The 24,602-nt window shown below is 38.8% G+C and overlaps 1 protein-coding gene across 2 annotated transcripts in view; it reads left to right on the top strand.

Moving 5' to 3' along the window:
- The window catches only part of LOC139452195 (rho-related BTB domain-containing protein 1-like), a 70,955-nt gene extending 46,353 nt beyond the window's left edge, over positions 1–24,602 (top strand). For both annotated transcript variants that reach the window (XM_071233568.1, XM_071233569.1), the window contains exons 2-9: positions 6,068–6,285; positions 9,676–9,779; positions 10,351–10,542; positions 10,841–11,805; positions 13,478–13,596; positions 14,598–14,837; positions 15,799–15,947; positions 16,448–24,602. In XM_071233568.1, the coding sequence (XP_071089669.1) occupies positions 6,103–6,285; positions 9,676–9,779; positions 10,351–10,542; positions 10,841–11,805; positions 13,478–13,596; positions 14,598–14,837; positions 15,799–15,947; positions 16,448–16,625 (2,130 nt within the window). In that variant the 5' untranslated portion in view covers positions 6,068–6,102 and the 3' untranslated portion in view covers positions 16,626–24,602. The remainder of the gene's footprint in view (positions 1–6,067; positions 6,286–9,675; positions 9,780–10,350; positions 10,543–10,840; positions 11,806–13,477; positions 13,597–14,597; positions 14,838–15,798; positions 15,948–16,447) is intronic.

Here is a 24,602-nt window from a genome sequence, read left to right as displayed (position 1 = left end):
CATATCATCATTGATCACATTTCTCTGGTATTTTGACAATGAAGGTTTTTTAGAATGATATTTTCTCTATTATTTCTGTATAAGTGCTATACTGTGAATAAATATATCAGATTATTGTTTTTACATAGAATATTGGCTAGAACATTTTCTATTGAACCCTTAATGAGCATAAACAGTTTTTTATATTTGAAGTGTGAAGTGCAGCATGTGACACATTGGTAAATAACAGTAGCGTGTCCAAGTTAACATGTTTCTATTGTAATGTAAACACTGTATGCTGTATAGATAACAAAGATAAGAGCTGGACGATAATGGTATATGGCATGGCATTATTGGGCACTGTTCATTTTGACAGTTGTAGCAGATGTTTTGGCAATGAAACATTTTTCCCTGCCACGTCATTCAGCAAAATGAGGTGTGTGACATAAATGATTTTTGCCACATGGTGTTTTTACGGCTTATTTATTTAAAGATTTATTCAGGCAACCGAAAGGTGAGCTATAGAGCTGGGTGACCTTTAGACACATATATCAACTTTTTGCTCTCTGTTGTCAGAGATGACATTGACACTTTTTGATCTAGCATGGTACTGGTGAAAAACTGCTGTGCCAAATACTTCTGAGATACCAGCCCGAAATTGTCTCTTGACATCAACTTTGAGTAGGTTTAAGTGTTAATATTGTCGTATCATATGTTTTCGGTCATCTTATGTTTTCTGACGGCCATGTTTATCACCAGTACTTCTGCTATAAAGAGGGTTGTGGTGTCACACAGACATTATAAATACTCAGATGATGGCTTGTTGTCTTTTATAAGTGACTGAGATGTTTTATAGTTGTTCTTGTGATTAGTGAGAAAACTACAATTATTTCCTATGCGTCTGAAAACCATAACACAGGTATGGCTTATGAATAGCTGAGTGATATATAACATTTGGTTTCAGTTGTCAGCTCCCTTTGTCATGCCAGGATGACCCCATTTACCCCATTTGTCATCTTTGGTTGTCACAACCACACCCATGCTTGAGGGTTTCTCCCACCTGTAAAACATAGATCTACAACCTGTGTCACTTGAGGCTTCCTCCAACCTTACGCTGACACAAAGATTGTTTAAACGGGAATTAAACCCAACACACTCACTCACTCACTCAATAGACACCAGGATTAAGTTAAAGACAGTCTGCTGTGTGAAGTGTCCATCCAAGGCCAAACAGGTCCAAGTTGGGAAGGCCATCATCTATCATTCATTACATGAAGCAAATGAGACCTTTAATCTAAAGAACTGCCCAGTACTCTTCCCTATAATCATGATAATCAGACCCTTCCTAGGCATTGATGTAAGCAGGCGTTGCATGACCAGGCAATTAGTGTTACTGTGCCCAGGACACAGAGGGAGTTCATGATACCCGAGGCAAACCTGTTCCTGGAACAGACACAGGAATAGATGTAGAATAGATCGGGCTGGTAACTTGCCGGTTTACATAACTAGTGGTGTGCCTTTTCATGGAAGTCCCACGGAATGGATAATGACTGTTTACTTTGCTATTGTGTTGTTTAAACCTTGGGATGAGGTAGTAATACTCCCAACTTTGTGATGTACGATCATGTTCACTTGGAGATGGTTGTTAAAGTGGTCAGCCTCACTCATGATTATTTGTGGGGAATTGGAGATCTGTTATTTTTGTGTGTATTTTGGTCAGAGGCTTGTCATGGTAATGTTCTGATGTTACAGGTGAGATTGGGTAGGCTGGAGTCTGGGGACCAATCATTAACTATTTTGAGGAGGGGCCAGCGATTTATGTTCAACACAGGATATCTTTTCACTCACTTCTTTTTAAGACATGCAATTCTTTTCTCTGAAGGATGAGCTGATTAATTTTTCATTTTTTTTCACAACACTTATCATGTCCGGAAATTATTTTTTTTATTTCCCCTTGTATTTTCTGGAACAAATCATTTATTTTTCAGAAATATGGCAGCCCCTGTCCCCACATTATTCAGTGTTTCCTGTTGAGCTAGACAATTCTTCTTCTTTTTGTCTGGCCAATTTATTTCCTTTATTTTCTTTCTTTGTATTTTCGGAAACAAATCTTTATTTTTCAAAAATTATTAAATGGTTGCTTCCTTACCAAAAAATGATGTGTTTTTAACGGCGTGTTTGTCCCACATGTTTAAGGTTAAGGTAGCAGCAGATGTGTCATGGGAGCTGGTATGGTGTTGACATGCTGCCAACATTGACCTATATAATATTTTTTTGTCATCTGGATGAGATATGTTAGAGGAAATGTGTACTTTTAAAGTAGGTCACCTCACAATCAAATCTCGGTGATGTTATTCCAAGTATTTTGTTGTTGGGAAAGTTTTCAAAACAGATACATGATATTTTGGAATTTCAAATTCACTTGCAGAAATTCTGCTCATAATATCAGACATTTGAAAATATTCACAGTATGCATATTGTGTAGATGAAGGAAAATTAATGAATTATGAATAGAATTAATGAAAATTATACTAATGCCTGACAATTTAGATTATTTCATTAATTTGTTCATGGATATTCTTGGTCAGTATGCTGAATAGCAGGAGGCAATTTACAACATTTTAAAACATTGTCATGGTTGGGGATTATGCCCAAATACAAGTAGGGAAATGAGATAGACCACCTGGAGTTATGAGATGTTAAAAATTAGCATTGACACCATGTTTTTATTGTTTTATTATTTTACCACTCAAAAGAAATTAATGAACAACTCCTTTTTTCCATACAACTGTGGTTAATCTATCATGGCTTGTGGGTTTTGCAACACAGCCTTCTATTTGTGGGTGTTCTTTTACTTGTTAAAGTAGTATATATGGTGAATGATAAGGATTATCTGTAAAGAAAATTTATTTTTCTGGTCTAATAAGAGGTCAAAAATACAAGTTTAAATTAAATTTGATTAAAATTTGTACAGCACATTTTCCAAGTAACAGCTGCTCAAATACCTTTTGACCATGATAGTTTTCATGAAAGGCTCTCTTGAAAAGACAGGTCTTGAGTGTCTTTGTAAAGTTTGTCAGTTTTCTGCTTCTTGGATTTCTTTAGGCGGATTGTTCCATAGCAATGTGGGCCAGCATGTTGTAATCACCTGTAGCCATATGCTTTGGTACGTGTCTTTGGAATCACTAGCAGATGCTGATCTTTTGATGGTAGAGAATGTGCTGGCTTGAACATACTGTCAGTTCCCATAAGTATGCAGAAGCCAAGCATTGCCTTGTAGACCAGTGAGTAGTTTAGATTGCACTCTTTGTTGGATGGGCAGCCAGTGTAATTAAATAAATCAAGCTTTCAAAAAACTTCTCTTGTTGCCATTGGTACATGTACTTTATGAAAATGCAGCAGCTTCAGCTACATCATACAGCACATGACTTACTTCGATGGCTCGGTGTACACCGTGGTAGAAGACGTGAAATATTATAGCCCAAGAATATCTTCACTACCTGTTTACCTGTGAGGTCTCACAAATTGACAACAGCTTGTGTTACTCCTATTGTAGCTATGATACTGAGTGTATGGGAACACGCCTGGTATAGCATTCTGTCAGGTGTGTGAGGTGTGTAATAATTAATCTTGTTACCCTATATTGCATTAGGTTCTTGTGTAAACCGAGTAACCAGCTCATCTACCAAACCTAGGTTTTGAAGCGGTTCTTTTCCAAACCTAGGTTTCGAAATGGGTCACTTCTAAACCTGCTTTGAGCTTTTACACTTCAATTGTTATACCTTGGTTTTACAATTGACGTTTCACAAACTGGCCTCTTAATATATTGATTTTTGATTGGTTGAAAGTCACAATTTCTGGTGTGAATCGAACCAGCAACCTAACATATCGTGTTAAGTTTTGTAAATCAATGTTTTCCCACTGAGCCACCGAGGCAGGTGATGAAAACTTGTTCAATTTTACATGTCATGACTCCAGCTGGTACATGCTGCCAGTTGTTTTTATCTCACACGCTTTGATCGAATTGCTTTTATACTGCGACACCCTGTATTGTTTCACTATAAGGTATCTCAATGTTTTCTTATTTTTTCTGGTATTTCTTGCATTTAGAGGGTTCATAAATTGGACAGAACACGCCTCCGGGGTTTGGGTTGAAAATGTAAAACAATGTTTTACATTTTTAAACCAAAACCTCAGAGGCGTGTTTTATAGTATACATAAGGCTGTTTCAATGGGGGCTTGACTTAGACTGCTGGTGCCAGGATGAGAAGGAGGCAATTATCCCAATGTTCAAAATTTGGCATGGAGGTCAAGGGTCTTTATAATTAACATAATTTTAGATTTGGTATGTGTTCTTGGATTCAAATTGTTTGTTTGTTGTTTAATGTGACACTCAGCAATATTCCAGTTATATGACATCAGACTGTAAATAATTAAGTCTGGACCAGACAATCTAATGATTGACATCCTGAATATTGATCTACGCAATTGGGATACGATGACATGCATCAACCAAGTCAGCGAGTCTGACCGCCTGATTTCGTTAGTCTCCTCTTACGACAAGCATGGGTTGATGAAGACCATTTCTAACCTGGATCTTCACGGTCCTGGGATTCAGATACTCTAGCAGTGACTCTCAAGGAACCTGGGACTTTCCTTAATTTCTTACACTGCTAAATATTCATGGAACTCAGACCTGAGTTTTATGTAAACACCGCTGTTAGGGGTTTATTTGCTTGTCTTTGGGACATGTTCAGACCTATTCATGAGTTCATGGCCAGTGAAGGAATATGAAAAAGGGAAACTGTCAGTTAGGATTGCAGTAGAGGGCATTCCTCCTACTGATAAATAAAAGTAGAGATTTACTCATGAAAAAGTACTTAAATTTGAGGTTCCTTGGTCCATTATAGGACCTCAGTGCTCCATGTTTTAGCACCATGTTGGTGGTTCATTCACAATAATTTCTGCAATGACACTAGTAATAACCACCTATGAGCAGCTTTTGGTTGGTTGTTGATTATTTGGTGTCACTGGTATTATACGTTATTGCTAACAATATCAACCATAGGTTTGTTTGGTCAAGACATCATTTCTTACAGGGCACAGTGTTGTAACTATCGTATTGCTGGCAAAGGATGAAACATAACTATCACTATGTTACTTGCCTGAATTCATTTGGTGTCCACTGTTAGTATATTTTGAAAATTGATAATTTTGAACCATTTAGCGTTATATTTTGCCTATTTGGTTTACAAGACCGACAATAAAACTATTGAAATTGTACAAATTATTGGTGATTTTTTAAATGTGCTTTTTTGACTGACTCTGTGTTACAAGTAGGTGAAATGAAGGAAACAAACAAGATTTTATCACTGCTGTTAGTAAGAAATGGTGAACAATATCTATAATAATCTGTATTCTATTTAAATACAATCAATTAGCATGTTTATCATTTTGCAATCGTATGACTGTCATGGTGTGACCTACGAGTTAGTGTTTCATTCATTAGTGGCATTACTAATCCGGAAGTTGAGAAATGAAAAACAAATTTGATCACCTACATTGGATATTAGACCAAATTTTGTAAACACACTAATGAACAATAAAAGTCAGAAGAGTAGATTTGGGAAGATTTGAAATAGTTAGATCTTATCCGATATTTTGGCAAGACCTCTTTCTTTGATTACGTGGTTGACCATAACAGTATGGTCGGTGATGGAAGAAAAAAATGTAACACAGTTTCAAAAACATGTATTTTTTTAGTGTTTTCTGTTGGTTGGATGTAATCTAAAACAATAATCAACAGGGAATGTTTCTTCTGAAATGACAGGAAAACGTCTCTTCTTATATTAAACTCCTTTCAAGGTTTCTTAATTACTGTAAATAGTCTATAGACTTGGTGGTAGGAAAAAAGGACTTTAAATGTTAATGTTATTCCACTTCTGTGAAATTGGGTCTGGGGATCATAAACCAAGTTGTTAGCAAACACCCAATAGCAACTAGGAAATGCATGTTTCAAGGATAAGCAGACGTGTGCAGAGCACATTGACACAGCAGGGGCTTGACCAAGGTGTTGTATATATTCCAGATCAGTCCCATCATGCCATAAACACGGATATCGTCATGGTCAACCAGCAGCCAGGACAGAATGAGGTCGTCAAGTGCGTTGTCGTTGGTGACTCGGGGGTTGGCAAGACGTGTATGATCTGTGCCTGGGCCTGCGGAACTAAATATGACCTTCATCAGCTGGTCAAGACTCATGTAGCCACCGTCTGGGCGATCGACCACTACCGACATGATCGAGAGGTAAGTCAGGGCCATTGTCTGGGCGATCGGCCACTATCAACATGATCAAGAGGTAAGTCAAGGCCACTTAAGGCCATGGACCACTACCATCATCATGGAGAGGCCAGTCAAGGCCACTTTAGACCATGGAGGTAAGTCAGGGCCATAGTCTCGGCGATCGACCACTATCGACATGATCAAGAGGTAAGTCAAAGCCACTTAAGGCCATGGACCACTACCATCATGGAGAGTTGAGTCAAGGCCACTTTAGGCCATGGACCACTACCATGATCGAGAGGCAAGTCTAGGCCACTTTAGGCCATGGACCACTACCATGATCGAGAGGCAAGTCAAGGCCACTTAAGGCCATAGACCACTGCCATCATGATCAAGAGGCAAGTCTAGGCCACTTTAGGCCATGGACCACTGCAATCATGATTGAGAGGCAAGTCTAGGCCACTTTAGGCCATGGACCACTATTGACATGAAGAGGTAAGTCAAGGCCACTTTAGGCCATAGACCACTGCCATCATGATCAAGAGGCCAGTCAAAGCTACTTTAGGCCATCAACCACTACCATCATGATCCAGAGGTAAGTCAAGGCCACTTTAGGCCATAGACCACTGCCATCATGATCAAGAGGCCAGTCAAAGCCACTTTAGGCCATCAACCACTACCATCATGATCCAGAGGCAAGTTTAGGCCACTTTAGGCTATGGACCACTACCATGATCAAGAGGCAAGTCTAGGCCACTTTAGGCTATGGACCACTCCCATGATCAAGAGGCAAGTCAAGGCCACCTAAGGCCATAGACCACTGCCATCATGATGAAGAGGCAAGTCTAGGCCACTTTAGGCTATGGACCACTACCATCATGATTGAGAGGCAAGTCTAGGCCACTTAAGGCTATGGACCACTACCATCATGATTGAGAGGCAAGTCTAGGCCACTTTAGACTATGTACCACTCCCATGATCAAGAGGCAAGTCAAGGCCACTTTAGGCCATGGACCACTACCATCATGATTGAGAGGCAAGTCTAGGCCACTTTAGGCTATGTACCACTCCCATGATCAAGAGGCAAGTCAAGGCCACTTTAGGCCATGGACCACTACCATCATGATTGAGAGGCAAGTCATACCACTTTAGGCTATGGAAACATTATATTTTCTTCCTAATGTGATGCATAAATTTGACTACTCCTTGTAATATTGAATCCTAATTGATTCTGCTGAGTGGGGGCAACTTTGGAAATCAGAATGGTGTCAGTTTTTACAACGTACATTTAAACAGGCATGGTATCTTCAGTCAGGCTCACAGGCAATTTCATCAAGTAAATTAGCCACTCTCAAAGATTAAAAATCAACTTGTCACATTGCTCCTCTCTCCTGCTCAGTCAACCCTGAACAGCCTTGACTCTCCATCATCAATCAGTGTGAATTCCTACACGTCATCTACAGTCACCCTGCAGAAACTGCTGTAGGCTGAGTAGGCGATATATACTTTGATTATTGATGGTAGCTGTCTTTAGCTTGCACCAAGAAATACTAAACTCTGTATTATGATGTATTATTTATTATTTGATTTGTTCAGGGGTAAGTGTTGTTCAAGTATTCTGAATGTGTAATATTTGATAAAACAAAAAATAAATTGAAGGTGATTCCATGGTATTTGTTTGGTTAACCAAGCTTTTTTTACATATTTAAATTTCCATAAATGTAAACAAAGTAGGCGTTACCCGTTAGTGGACTACTTTCAACTCTTGAGTTGGATTATTGCACTGAATGATGCCACTGTTTTGGTATCATTGTACACACTGTTTGTTGTGTGTTGATGGAATAAGCAATGTGGGGAGTTAGTTTTGTTGACTTATTTATTAAAATTGTCTTCAATACCTTCTGGCTTATGGGTATATAAACTTAAAAATATGTGAGCAGACTTTGCTTAAATCTGCGAAATAGTAGTCAATAGCTACCCGTTGAATAAAATAATAGCTGACAGTCTCAGAAAAAAGGAAAATGTCTACCATGTACAACATACTTGAGTGAAATACAGGCAAATCTTGTTACCTAGAAACCAGATAACTGGAAAAACCGGACAAGTAGATATTTCCTGACTACATCATTCTATATTTATCATGATGTGAAACCGGATGTGTTTGTAGTTATTAAGACTGTGCTTCATTACATGAAAATTCTTTTATATGGATGTGTTTGTTTATGCAGGTTACATTTAAAACAAGTCATTAATTCACTTAGGAGTAAGATTGAATGTCAAGGGTAAATAATTTATTATGAAGGTAAAAGAGCTTTTAGGAGATATTTTGTTCTGAATCAATAGCCACATGTATTGCCACAAGAGGGAACAGACAACATGTCTCTGCTGTTGTGGGAAAGATAAAACAATTAGCCGAGGGACCACAGTAACTACAACAAATAGCTCTCAAGATGATGATTTACTAGTTGGACCAACTATGTTCAGACATTAAGAACAATAGCGGTCGTAATACCCGGTAAGTAAGTGCCTCTCGTAGGTCTTGTTTATTTAATATAATTGTTCACGCTTTCATTATGTTTTTACGTTAGTGAAAAGAAATTTGTTGTAAATGATTGATGAATGTAAGCTTTTTAGAAAACAATCAAATGTAATACTGGTTAATTACTGAAAAAACAACAAAAACAATCCAAAATTGAAAAATGTTAACTCGCACCTATATTGCCATGTTCTTCCAGCTATTTGTTCAGCTGTGTTTTTGACTTAAATACCATTGTGATTGAAACACTGGTAAAATCCATGTGTCCACTCACTCACACACTGTCACTCATGGCAATCTATCAGTGATAGTTTTTACTTGAGAAAAACAAATGTAAATACATGTAATAACTATGGTTATAACTGACTCAAAGGGACCAATTATTTTAGTTCGTGATAATCATTGGTTGTCATAAGCATATATACAGCATATAAACAACAAATGGCCGGGACTAAAAGATAAATTTGGTATATCGGTCAGTTCTTTATAACTCTGTTCATTATAAACTTAGTTTACTGTAGTCGCACTATCCCTTCTCTGTGGACACTAGCTCCTGGGCAGACTATCTCCCCAGTATCCCATTGTAATAAGACATTTCTTTTTACTTTTCCACTGCCTTCAGATGTTTTTGACATTTAAATCAATAACAAGTAATTCAGTTATTATTGCCTGAACATTATCAGAAATTGAAATGAACATAAGACTGCTTGTCAGGCACTGGTAAAGGTCTGGAAGGACTTTTGACATTTCCATGAGGACGATCACTTCAGCCATGGTAACGCTGCAGCAGATAAATTTTTATTGACTTGTGAAAATAAAAATAAAATTCTAACCCTGATTGTAGTCATTATTAGCAATGACCCTGGTATGTGTTGCAGGTGCTGGAGCGGTCATGGTGCGAGGTGGATGGTGTCCGAGTCTCGCTGCGTCTCTGGGACACTTTCGGCTACCATGATAAAGACAGAGGTTTTGCCTACAGGGGGTAAGTGTTTACAACTTCTATACAGATACAGGGACCTGGTTAAACTTAGTCAAGGGTTCTGGGCCCTGTGGTCTTACTACTGTTGAAGTAAACCGTGTCCCTTTACTTTCATGAGCTGTTAATTGTGGGTTCAAATCCCAGACTGACTTTCATTATGGTCCTTGGTGTGTCAGCGCAAGTATGGCTGCCACAGCCCTCCTCATTGGTCTCCAGTGCCGTACATGTGCTGATGGGTCTCAAGCACCATGCATGAGAGTTTCTTACAAACCAAAGCAAAAAGACAAAACATGTGATTAAAGCATAACCAAGGCAGACACCACAATTATATCACAATCTTCCCTACAGAACAGTTAGTCAAAAAGTGTGCCATCTCCTCTGCCACAGTTGACCTGGCCTTATCCCAGTCTGACAGCTTGTTCCCAGAAAAACTATAACCTTTATTTTGTTTTTAAGATACACAAGACAAACCAACTTTATTCCCCTCTCTCTCTTTCTCTCTCTGCTTCCTACATCTTGAGCAACAGTAATGAACTCTTCAAACTAACTGACTGCCTGTGTTAACCTATTGCAGGGCGGACGTGGTCATCCTCTGCTTCAGTGTTATGCGTCCCAACTCCCTGAGGAACATCAAGAAGTACTGGTACCCTGATGTGCGACGCTTCTGTCCCACCACACCCATCATTCTGGCAGGGACACAGGCGGACCTCCGCTACATGTACAAGGATGAGAACTACATCAACATGGAGAAGGGCCTGCTGTACAGGTACAACTACCCTCACTCAGTAATATGTTCCTGTCAACTAGTTCGCATCACAACAAATAGCAACATTTCCCATAGAACTATACAGCTGACACTACATCAACATGGACTAGTTTACATCACTCTGCATTTGCTCTACTAGATTGACTGTTCCTTTACATATTCCTGGTTTTTGTTACAGATCTATTATCTCGGATCTCAACACCCACACATCAAATGTTAAAATATATTTCAGTCTTAGAAAAAAATTATATAGTGAAATAATATTTTTGCTTGTTTAATTGGTTGAGTGTATTTTCAGACCTATCGAAGAGAAAGATCTGATCACCTCTGAGGTTGGTCGTGATACTGCCAAAGACATCGGTGCTCCCTACTATGAGACGAGTGTCCTAACCCATCATGGCGTCGAGGACGTCTTCATCAACACTGTTAGAGCAGCCATGATTGAACGACGAAAACTCAAATTTTGGAATGCTCAACTCCGCCGAGTCCAGCGTCCCTTAATTCAACCTCCAATGAAGGTCCCGAAACCACTGCTGCCCAAAATAGCTGTCCCTCCTCCAACGTTGTTGACCGATATCTCCCAGCTGCTGTACAATCAAAATGAAGGAGATGCCGTCTTCTTGGTTCAGGACCGCTGTATACGTGCTCACAAGATCTGTCTTATGGTATCCTCTCCATTATTCGAGGACCTTTTTACCTTGGAAGCCCCTGTTATAGTACCAGCCGAGCAGAAGCAGACACAACTGATGAGAAGTGAGTTTTCAGGGGAACAGAATCACAACGATGAAGAGAAGCTGCTGGAGAGTGATCAAGAATCGGTCAGCATGGATGGAGATTGTCTTCGTAGATCAGTTGGTTATGAAAATGCAATCACCACGCCAGATGCCAACAATGGAAATTTTCAAAAGTTAATGTCATTCACTCATCCCTCGATCGCATGCGCAGAAGTGAAGCTAGTTGACGATCCTTTTCATCCCAGTCATTCGATGGTGCAGACTTTTGTTACAATGAGCCGTGAGATTACTCCGAGGGCGTTCCAACACATCCTGGAGTACTTGTACACAGGACAGGCCTGGGAGGACTATGATGTTCTCAATGAGGTCAAGCGAGCTGCTGAACTGATGAAGCTGAATGACTTCCTTATCATTATATCCAATATGTTGTCAGGGGAACGCTTTCTCAATGCTGATATTCAGAGACGTTTTCAGGAAGCTCGTTGTGCGAAGTTGAGGGAACTGGCATTGGAGAAAGAGGTGTTAACAGGTTGGTTTCAGATTATAGCAATTTTGATGAAGATTGGAGACTCATCTGTTGTTATTTATTTTTTACTGAAAACTTGAATCCAATAGATGTTATTTAGTTATAAACAACTCTTGCAAGTTTTTTTTATTGTTCTTTTTTCCAGAATTCACTTTGTTGGACGAATCAATTTCTATCTATTTGTAGCACATTTGTAACTTGATAAGATACTTGCTGATACTTGCCCAGACTCCCGAGCTATATATTCAACTAGGCATTGGCAAACATGGTAGGCTTGGTATTGAATAAAGCCTGGAAACCTGTAATAGGGTTTTATCGTGGTAATGATTTCGAACAAGAATAAAAAACCACCCTGAGGGGGTTTCGGGTTAAAAAAAAATATCCCCAGCAACCTATGGTGGTCGTAAAAGGCGTCTTAATGGATTGGATGGTCAGGCTCAGTGACTTTGTTGATTGCATTGTTGTCATTGTACCCCAAAGGCATGCATTGTTGTTCATAATATCAACCACTGGATTGTCCAGACTTGATTATCTGCCTCAATTGTCTTGTGGTAGAGCATCGCCTGGAGAAAGGAAGGTTGGAGGTTCAGTCCCAGGCTGCATCGTACTTAAAGACGTTAAAAGATGGTACTTGTTGTTACCCTGTCTGGTGCTTGGCATTGAGGGACTAAAACAAGGACTGGTTGGCTCGGAGTCAGTATACTGTGTCTGGGTGGGGCATTCATGTTAAGCTGCGGCATGGTATCTCACTGGGCTAGCACAGTAAAATTGGCATTAGTCTTGACTAGTACATGCAGTCCCTACTCCACACACAAGCATGCAAGTCGCTATAGAAGTGCCATGATCTTGAACGTGATGTTAAACCCCGTTTCACCTCACCTCACCTCGAGGCATGGTTATTAACAGGGTGATGTAATATAGCTAGAATATTGCTTTGGCGTTAATTGAGTGTGGCATGAAACAAAACAAAAAAAACAGATAAAAATGCTGTGATCATTATCTTAATTACAGTGATACTAAACCAGTGAGAAGATAAGATTCTCAATAATAATTTGGGGAGTTCAAGCTAATAACATGGATGGTCTAGGCTGGTCAACATGGCATGCCTCACTTGCTTTCGAAGAAATCTAACATCATTGCACATGCTCAGAAACATTAACATGATTAAGCTAATAACAGATTGGGATTTCAATATGAGATTGAAGAAAATCAACCACTGATGTTTTAAGTCTATACAAAATAGAAATGTCAGTTATGTGTAACATGCAGTCTACAGGTTTGATTATCGTACCTCCATGACAGAATGATGACATCTGATTGGTCCACGTGATCTTGATAAAATACTGTGTATCCTGCCTTTGAGGGGATTAAATTGCTCAGAGAGGGAATAAATCTCTTATACCCCGCCACAAGCAAGTCAGGCTGTACGTGGATTTCTCGGGCTGGTGGTATAAAACGTGGGATGTAAAACCCCATGTACCCTGAGTGATGCTGCTACAACTTATATTATATGGCTTTTTATAATAACAGCCATTTGTTTTTGCATCCTGAATGGATCGCAATGTAAATTATTTGCATCTATTCTCAATTTGTTTGCATATAAGATGCAATGTTTTGCGTTTGGTTAAACACTGTATGTATATGCCAATGACTGTTGCCTGTATGTGTGTTGCAGACATTGCCTTCAAGGTTGATAATGGCATAGTGGCGGCCCACAAGCCCCTGTTGATGGCTCGATGTGAGATGATGTACGCCATGTTCAGCAGTGACTTCATCGAGTCCTCAGCCAAAGTGGTAATATTAATTTACGTGACTAACCTGATTGTGTGAAGCTATGTCAGTCAGACAGTCATTTATGGGTTCAACATCTACTTTTGATCCAGTCAATTTCATGTTTGGGTGTACTTCATCACGTTAATACGGTACCGAAATATTGCTTAAAACCAAACACATTCATCCAAAGATAACTTGCATAACATATATTCTCTGCTGTGGTAGTTTAAAAGTTTATTTAAAGAATGTGTCACTTTTGGATGGAAATATTATTTGATGTGGCCTTCCCTTTAGTCTGTTGGTAGTTTTGGAGTCAATATGATCAGGAGATCACAAGTCGGTCATGACATCACAGACCATTTATAAGCCTTACGGGTAGCCATCGAACCCTATTTTCATGAACGGTTTGTGCTCTGTCAAAGAAATCAAAAGGGAGTTCAATGTGTACTGGAACAAATTGTTTGGCTGGAAATATGTTTAATCAATGTACTGAGGATGTGTGAAGAAAAGAAATTTCATTGTGACATTATTATGCCGCATGTTACTTTTGTCTTCCAGCATTTTAGTATGACTCGACTATCTTTAAGGCTAAAAAAAAAAATAGTCTTGGTTTTCAGGCACCACCCACATCATCATAAAGTCTGCTGCACATTTTGTTTTTATTCCATTTTTAAATTTAAAAAATCTTCATACTTAAAAACATTGCAATCCAATAGAGCATGCAGTTACTTCCCTTTATATGTGCACTGCTTTACTGCACATCTTGTGTTATGGTCATGGCAGCAACAGGAGTTTGTATGCTTCTTTATGTAGGGAGGCCCTTTCCCAGGTTGATGGTACACAACTATTTATTTGGTTACTTATTATGTTGAACAAGCAAAAAAAAACAAACCCACCACCCATCCGCACTATAAAAAACGATTCTTTATTTTTTCAATCTTCATCAACCATGAAGTGAGAAACATACCTCTGTTATCTGTGTGTTGATACCTGCTTTGTGACAGATGTGCTTGTTGCACTAGATCCCGTTCCCGGGCATCACGGAGGATACCTTCAAGGCGCTGCGCGAGTACCTGTACACTGGGAGCCAGCCAGACATGACCGGGGTCGACTGTATCTCCCTCATCGAGGTGGCCAACCGACTCTGTCTGCCCAGGCTTGTGTGTCTCACCGAGAACTTCATCGTGCAGGAACTGCAGAAAGCAGAAAAGGATGAGGAAGATATTCTTGAGGAGGTCTTGCTTATCTTGGAACCTGCGCAGGTAGGTGATTGCTGAGTCGTGCTTATGTGACCTTGTGTGTTTAAGCGATGCTGACTCGTGCTTGTGTGACCTTGTGTGTTTAAAGTAATGAAGTCAGGCTTCTTGTCCTGGACCCTGCACAGGTAGGTTGTTTCTGGCTTCACAAGTTCATTTTACTGTAACTAATGAAGCATAATAATAGCTCAAGTACTACTTATTACTCAATATAAGGTATTCTCAAGATTGACAAGGAAACTTCACCTTCTGGAGGATTATTTTGTGAACTGAGACACAAAGGGACATTACAGTGTACCCATGACTTGTACATCAGGACGATTGCAAATATCAATCAGTTACATTTCAAAGTACATTGCGTGTGTGCGTACATGCGTGCGTGACTGACTGAGGAAGCGATACAAGTAGTATGAGTACCAGATGATCTTTTACCAGAACCTTTTTGGGATGACCCATGATTGAAGACTGATTGACCAGCTGGTCCTCTGTTCCATGTCCAGCTCACTGTGTGAAATCAATAATGTCATCCAACATTAATAAGTACATAAAGTGTTTAGAAGTGTCACTATTAACCATTTTGACAAACAATTCAAACCTTAGCAGTAATGATCACCCTTTAGCGTCAGTGGTACATATTTCACTGTTCTCTCTGAACTCTATTATTAAGGCATTAACATGTTTGGATTTTCCATATGATCTTCTGTCAAATTTTAAGTACAAATGGTATAAATGGTACAATGATTTAAAAAAGAAGAAAATGCTGTAAAACATCAAATTTGTCCACACAGTTATCCCCCAAAAGAAGTCTTTCACTGGACATGCTGGATGTTCCGGATGGATGTTTGTGAGCCAAAATATCATGGGAATGTTATTTTGCTCCACAACACAGTTCGGTCACCATTGACTGATCATTGCAGTGTTATGGATTAAGTACAGTTAATCATGGGAACATGAATCTGTGTTGCAGCTTCACAACGCGTCGCAGCTGGCCAAGTGGTGCCTCAACTTCCTGGTGTGCCACCACAATGAGCTGCACCACAAGTACCACAAGATGCTCAGGTCTCTCCAGAAGGACAATCAGGAACACATTGAGAAGCACAGGTGGCCTCCGATCTGGTGAGTCTTGCCCCACACAACACACTAGTTTAGGTGATGTTACAGACATGGAACAAGGCAGCCTTAGTGCTTTCATTGGAGATGAGTGAGTGTTGGGTGTGTTGTTGGTACAGATATCTGCAGTTTCCTGACAGGGGATAGACTTCACTGATTATATCATCCAGCTGGGGTCTTCTACATGACACAATCTTATCAGTGTGTCAGGCACATTGCTGGTACAGATGTTGCTGCAATATCCTGACAGTGGAGGCTCTGACACAGATTGTATCCATCCAACCTAGAGATTTCATCTGTACCAGTTGTGAAAACCAAGATGACACCTGAAGAGTACCAGATCCAAATCAAGACTTTCATGTGGTATGCATGCTGTATATTTTCAAGGGCATGCTGTAGGAACTGGAACACTAAGTCAATCATATATCCGTCTGTCATTTGTGCATGTCCATCATTTTTCTGTGTCTGCCGTGGACATGTGTTTTATTCCTATGTCTGTGTTGTAGGTACCTGAAGGAGCTGGAGCACTATGACAAGATCATGCACAACTCCTCCCAGTATCCCGAGCAACAGCAGGAACAGGACTTCAACCGCTGGCCTCGCTGCACTGGCGGCTGCCTCTGCTTTAGTCGGCGTGGTCGAGCCAGGATTGATGAAGCCACATCCATTGATATGCCTTTCTGAGCTTCACCCATTCACCATCATGGAATAATATAATGAAAAGTAAAGACCTATGGCTTCGGTAGTTTTCGAAGCTCCTAATTCCACTGAACCTGATGTAGATTGATGAAGGCCTGTTAGTTTGCCGTCTGCTTCCCATGACATCTTTATTTAACAATGGCCAGTTACATTGAGATTATTTCGATTGAAGAGGCTTGTTGAATCTTCAGAAGCTGTATCATGAGCTTTGTCCTATTTCAGCCAGCTAATGAACAATGTCTTTGCAGATTATCAACTACATCTGATATAATTTGACTCAAGAAGCTAGCTTATCATCTTCAGACTCTTGAGTCATGATCCTTCGGACACTAGTTTTGCAACTTATCAACTACATCAGATTTATTTTGACTGAAAAAGACTGTTGGATAACTGTCTCTAGAAATATATATTGAAATATATATTATGCCATATTTTGGTAAGAAAGTAATCTTAAGCTTTCAGCTTTCCAAGCTTTCCCAGCTTTGCTTCATGTGGACTGAAAAGGTTCATGGATTTGCTGTTACCATAGCTGTTAATCATTTTGGCTTTGTCCTGATTCATGTGAACTGAAGATGCCTATCGAATTGCCAGCTTAAGAGAATATATTGTCAACCATTGGCAGTAATCTGCAAACAAACACCACATGTTTTGTTTGAAGTTAACTATCTAAAGGTTTGCTGTTTGCCTCCAACTGGGAGTCAAGCCTTGAGACTTAGCCATTTTGATGAGGCAATGGCCTATGACTTTGTGTGTCTGGAATGGTTGATACAGATTTAAGAGGACTGAGGAAGTGATACAAGTAGTATGAGTTCCAGATGATCTTTTACCAGAACCTTTTAAGGATGACCCATGATTGAAGACTGATTGACCAGCTGAACCTCTGTACCATGTCCAGCTACCTGTGTGAAAAAGACAATGTCATCCAACATTAATAAGTACATAAAGTGTTTAGAAGTGTCACTATTAACCATTTTGACAAACAATTCAAACCTTAGCAGTAATGATCACCCTTTAGCGTGACTGGTACATATTTCACTGTTCTCTCCGAACTCTATTAATAAGGCATTAACATGTTTGGATTTTCCAAATGATCTTCATTCAAATATTTGGTGATGACTTGACTGTGTTTTCAAATTTTAAGTACAAATAGTATAAATGGTACAAAGTAAATCATGTGCTGAGCAATGTTAGTATATTGAACAACTTCAATGCATTTATTCAAATCATTGGCAACCATCACCTTGCAGTTCAAGGTTTCATATCTTTCTAGTTTCATTTTTCTATCAGAGTCAGTGGTGTGATGAAACTGTCCATCATAAATCCATTTGATGTGAGATTCAGATATGTACTTTGAGGTTTGAGTGGAGAGCCCTGATACGATGTTTCAATGTCATGGAAACAAGTGACCTCTGAGCCTGGACAGGGTAGGTCCAGAGGTACCAGTGTTATGCAAGATCAGGTGTTGCATGAGCTGTCACGTCATCAACGTTTGTCATGTCACGCTTAGTGTGGATGGATGACTATAGAAGAAGACAAGGAACAGTTGAGGATTTGAAGGATGTGGTTAGCTTTGTCCATCCTCACTCTGGACATGACGGCCATGTTGGAAAAACACAAACTGATGACTTGCTGGATACTTGCATCTACCATTTCTTAACACAGGAACCGGTTGATAATTTGAAGCATTGTCCATCCTCAGTGTGTCCTTCATCAGATGGATAGGGTGTTGGATAATACCATCTTGGGATCCATTTTGTTCCACCAGGATGTACATCACATTACCTATTCACCTGCCATTTTGTGCTACATTTGTACATGTGCTGCTATCAACATCTATAAAATATTCTCATTTTGTTAACACAACCATGGCTACGCAGATATATAATGTTGTCTTTGAATGACTTGGGTCAGTTGCAATGTTGTAGTAGTGGTAGCTTGTTTAATGATTCACACACAGGTTGGTGTATTGAATAAGCTGTCTGTGTTGTAACATATGATAGATATAATTATAGATGAATACTGATACATGTATATGTTATTTGTATTTGGGGATATATACAGTTATGCAGTTTTGTTACCATGGGTATGTGTTTGTAATGCACTAAAAAATGGCCATTTAAAAACTGAATAAAAAAAGCATTTTTTGTTCAGGATGAGGTTTGTAGGGAGGGTGCATATTTTGTAAAACAATTGTGTGATTTCTTGTCATTGATGAGATTATACAAGACTTTGATCTGATTTTGCTTTATTTGATTTGTATATATATATATTAACAGCCATATATATGTAATGTATACATTCTAATATGTCAAATGTACAAAATATTTTGCATGCATTTTGTAGATGAATTGATAATATTTCTTGTAGCAGACAATCTACAAGACAATCCAGAATATATCCAGAGATCCTAGCTATCAATGTTTGTCCTGGTGAAGAGACATGTCAACAGCGTACAGAAGAGCAAGAATACAAGAACTATTTTCTTTGTATCCTTACAGACCAAGGAACTATTTTTTTTAGGACAAGCTATAATTTCAAATATTTTTACATAGGCCTATGCTGGTTTGTTTACTAAGCATTTATTGGTTATGATATTGGCATTTTGAAAATTTGAAAGCAAAATGAAGTCAAAACAAAATTTGTTTAATGTGTTCAAGTAGCAACTAGCTGCCATTTGATATTGAAGTGATTGCACATAGAGTTTATTCACAGAAAAAACAGTTTGTGTCATTGCTTACTGTTTAAAATGACTTGTGACACATGTCACATGACTTGACTTGAATGTCAGATATGTCACATGACTTGAGTTTTAAATGTGATGACTACTTCATGTACATTTGATGTCCTTTGATGTTATTCGTAATGTCTTGATTGTGCAATGAGAACTTGCTGAGAGTTGTGAATGTGATGCTACTGTCAGTGATACATGTTGCTTTGAAAACCAGTAATATGCCCTATGTACAGTATGATATACATTAGAGCTGGGACGAGTCCAAATTTTAGGATCTGGGTACCCACATCCCTATTACCCAACCCTACCCATGTACCCGCTGTTGGTGTCCAGAGATAGGTACAAAATGTCCGATGGAGAATAGTTTGACAGTAGCCCTGGTAAAATGTATAAAACGATGTGGTCATGCATACACTGAAGTTTTATCTTTGTTCAAATATGTAAGTCAGAAGGAACGTGTTCATAGTCATGAAGAAATGCGAACAGTAGAGACTTAGAATTGTTGTGGAACCATGTAGTGATAGTGAAATTTTGTCATGAAACGATATATCGCGTGACTATCCACGGATCCGGGTAGTCCTGTGGGGACCTGGGTCCTACTCAGTACCCACCTGACCTGAGTACCTGAGTTCCCCGTCCCAGCCCTAGTATACATGTAGTACAAAGTAATCAATTTGGACAACTCGGCTGAACATCTTGCAAACATAATTTATTGTTTGTACATTTAATTGGTGCATTAATTTTTAAATGATGCAAGACTCACAGGAAAATGATTTGATGGTATAATACGAAAGGCATTATCAAGTTGTGTCTATATCTAGGCAAATATTTTTGACATTTTGTCACTAGTCAAATGTTCCTTAATGTTGAGTTGTCAAGATTCTGTGAGACAATTTCTGCTGTCCTTGAATTTGTAGCAGGTACTCCTTCTTGCTCCATACTACATCACAGCCCTGTAGTACGTAATTTCCAGTTGTTGATACATGACACTGTGTACAGACAGTTTACAGCACCTCCATTTGCATCACTAGAATGTGACTGAAATTCTTTATCTCTTTAATATTGGTTAGGGGGCACAGGTGGCCCAGTTGTCTAAGGCGCTGTGCAGAGTTGCATCCCTTGGTCACGCCAGAAACCTATGATTGTGGGTTCGAATCCCGGTTTGCCCCAATTATGTTTCTAGGTTTGTCAGCACCATGCCTGTGCTTGTGGGTTTCACCGAAGTGGTAAATGTTGGAGACCTACATTACTTCGGGCTTTCCTCCCACATTAAGCTGATACACCATGATGTAACTGGAATAATGTTAAAAGTGGCATTAAACCCAACTCACTCACTCACTCACTCATCTTGGTTAAACTTGGTTTGAATATCGTAATACAGATTGCTATGGGTTTGACTTGGATGATAAATTTTGCTGTTTATATGTCAATGATACTGTATTACAAAGCAGTTATTCATTATGATATCAATGTCTGTCACTATGGTCATTGGTTACTAAGTCCCCATATTACCGATGTTTGCTATTCCTATGTTACCGTGCATGCAAGTGACAGATAAATATCAACAATGTCATAGGTCACGGAGTAGCAACACCAAAATGCATTTAACATGAAAACAAATCTGCAATTGGCAGTTGCCTTTGTGCACATAATGTACAATTAGTCCAATGTTTTTGTCAAGTTCATTCTCAACTGACAGTTTCTGCCAAGATTTTACCTGAAGCAAGTCAAGATGTTTTGTCTCCACATTATATACAAAAGCACATTTGTTCCACATAACTGCTAATACTGTTAGTTGTGGTCAGAAAATATGATTACATGCATTGAGTGAGAGAGTGAGTATGGTTTTACGCCGCTTTTAGAAATATTCCAGCAATATCATGGCGGGGGACATCAGAAATGGGCTTCACACATTGTACCCATGTGGGGAATCGAACCCAGGTCTTCAGTGTGATGAGCTAAAGCTTAAACCGCTAGGCTAGACCACCGCCTGAATTACATGTATTGAAAACATAATGACAAAATAATGTGTTTCAAACAACAACCTCAGACCCCTCCTCCCTAAAATAAATGGTCTTTTCCAGTCTTTTTTATGCTTCTTTTGCTTCAGTTTGAAGTGGGCTGGTCTACTCTAGGTAGGGCAAGATGGAAATGACTTGTCATGAAATCAAGGACACATTTTGCGCTGTGTTTGTCACCTGTTTAGTGTTATGAACCAATGGCCTTGACCTTCTCAAATGTGCTTTATGAACTTTGATAGCGAGCTTGATGCACCACGTGCCTAGTTGATCGTGTAGCTAGCATGTGTGTAAATGTTCTTCAGTACTGACCATGCCATGTTGTGAAATAAACATATCACCTACTGCTAAACAAACTTAAATAAAATCGATTTGGGATAGTAGACTGTCTGAGTGAAATGGAAGAATCCATTTTCTGTGAACAGGGGAGTGATTGTGTGTCAGTCAGTGCACATGGAGTTCATGCTGTACGTGTATTTGTCGACCCGACACTGTTGCTGTTAACATTAGTGAATTGATTGTCAAAGATTAGTTCTCCTCCACTCACATATTTTTCATTAATTTGTCCAACAAAAATCATCGTTGGAAACCTCCCACCCCTGCTGTTGTTATGGACTGTACAGATTATGGAGATCCATGGGTTCAATTGTCAGGTTGTGATTTTTCCTAAGTTTGTTTAGCGGTACAGTTGGTTAACATGCCCGTGCCCATCGTCCAGGAGCTTATCTGTAGCGTACACTGAAACCCTTCTAGTCTGGACCCTAACTCTATATATATATATATACTGTTTATTTGCAAACGGACTCCAAAAGTTCTTCTAACCCAACTACTAAATCATGCTGAATACAATAAAAAATCCATTGATATAACACTTTTGAGACTACTTGCCCAAACTCAGCTTATAATTTTCAGTGAATTTAGTATTATTATAGGTATTATTATTAACTGACCTTACTAGACCAATGACTATAATTCTTGCAAACCCTCTACTTCTATTACATCTTTGGCATAAATCCTGTATTTTGGCTTTAATCACACTAACTAAAATTTTCAGATTTTTAACAGATGTCCTCTTCACTGTCAGTTGCACAATTAGTTGTTCCCAATATAGCACCATAGCAGCCAAAGCTATGACTATGAAATGGCCAGAACCTCAGTACTTTCCTGTGTCTGCTTGAGTCAACACCTATTGTTAAAATTGTAACTCTCTAGCACTTTGTATTAGTCACATTAATCTAAGATTTTCTATAAGTTTAAGTCTATATGAATTATACTAGACTCAGACTTCAGACTTGTGTCTCAAGTCACAGGCATTGATGGTAATCCTCAGTGACCAGTAACACTTTCGGACTATGACTCTCTACCTGTTCTCCATACTTGAGTTTACTACAATTCAGCCGAGTAGGACTAGCTACATACTCTGAGGGCTAACTAATTAAGTTTTGCACTAGTCCTCTGCCCTCTTACTCTTATTTGCACTTGTCATTAAATAAAGAATTTCTAAGGCCGACCTTGCTTCGAAATGATACGTTAATCTGTAAATTTTAAAATCAAAACGGCATCACTGGGACCTGTGTGATCGAGAATAACCAGGTACCATTGTAGGGTGGTGTGTAGCTTCCATGACAGGGGTTTCAGGTGGTACTCATATCTTCCCAATTGGGATGTAAGCTCAATGTCAAATCAGTGGACTATTTCTTACAAACAAAGCAGTTCTTTGTAAACGACTAGATTAGCAATTTGTAAGGTTCTACCATCAATCATGTCTCATTGAGACCAAACCTGTTGAAAGTTTGATAATAACCTATTTATACCTTGTTTTTAACAAGTTGTTTTTTATTGTAGTAGGTTTGAGCTCACAATTCAAGTATTGTGGATAGAACTTTGTGGATATAACATTTTGTATATATATTTATATAATTATATCAGTGTATACCAATATACTCATACATGTAGTTTGTTAATGGCAAAAGGTAGCTTTTTCCTGAATATTGTCAGAATACAGTCGCGTAGAGTAAACTAATATTTGTGACTGCAAGGGTCAACATACGTGAAGCTAGGCATTGTACGTGGCACTGTACTGTTGCAGTAGCAATTATGATGGTGATTTATTTGTATTTGTGGTACTAATGTTGGTTTACATGAATTCAGTATTGAAAACTCACGCACACTTGTACGTATTCATGTGTCATGGTCATAATGTTGACTGTATTTTGCCTGTGATGTTAGACAAGTTTTTGCACATACCAAGGGAGATCACTCTGTGCAAACTGGACTTCCATTTAGCTTCATACAAATACCACTGTCTATGTATAATATTTCATCTATTGAGGGCAGTTGGACTCAACATGCTCACTGGCTAAAGGAATTATGTCCCAGTACAAAGCACTTTGATGATAGGGGAAAGGTGTTGACTGTCACCATTCTTAAATTTTCCGTCAGTTAGGGTAATAAATACACAAATTCACATTTAATATTTTGATTATTACATTCCATTTTTCCAATTTATGGCCCTTGTGTTTTGTATGAAATCCTCCAGTCAAAAGTTTTATTCAGTGCCATTAACTATCATGGAACAGTTATGGAAGGTATGTGGCCTTTTATTGCTTGTGAAAATCTGGACTTTATGATATTTGTTGTCAGAAGATTTTTGTTATACATAGATGTGAATAATGTTGTATTGAAAAATATCTCAAAATATTTGGTCAATGGTTTCTTTATGAAGCTGCTTGGTTGAAAGTTTTGGCCTTTACTGAATATGTGATTTCGATGTGTGTTGAGTGATGCTTCCATGGGTTGTCTTCCCCCTGCTTATGGGTCATGTCAAAAGTATACAAGTCATTTTCAAACATCTATGGAGGGTGTGTGTCATGGGTAGTGGTAAAAGATGGATCTACCTAACCAGTCTTTCAAACTCACATTTATGAGTTACATTTTCAGCGAAAATTAATTTTTAAATGAAAATGACATGTGTACCATTGACATAATCCCTTGATATACTATTCATATTTATTTATACATTCTAGTCCCCGTTTAACCCTATGATGAGATTTGATGAACTTAACTGAGTTTATCCGTCCCACGATCTTTATTCTTAATACTACTTTCTTAACAAAGTGCTTTCATATAGTGATCACATTGAAATCTGCATTTCAGTTATATATACTTGATTAGGTTTGACTTTTTCACTACTTCTTAGTATTTATGGTGGGA

The sequence above is a fragment of the Haliotis cracherodii genome, unplaced genomic scaffold, assembly GCF_022045235.1.
Source record: "Haliotis cracherodii isolate W230 unplaced genomic scaffold, xgHalCrac1.p SCAF_9, whole genome shotgun sequence".
In the NCBI taxonomy this organism is placed as follows: Eukaryota; Metazoa; Mollusca; class Gastropoda; order Lepetellida; family Haliotidae; genus Haliotis; species Haliotis cracherodii.
The sequence above is the reverse complement of the archived record's forward strand: the minus strand, read 5'-3'. Positions and strand labels throughout refer to the sequence as shown.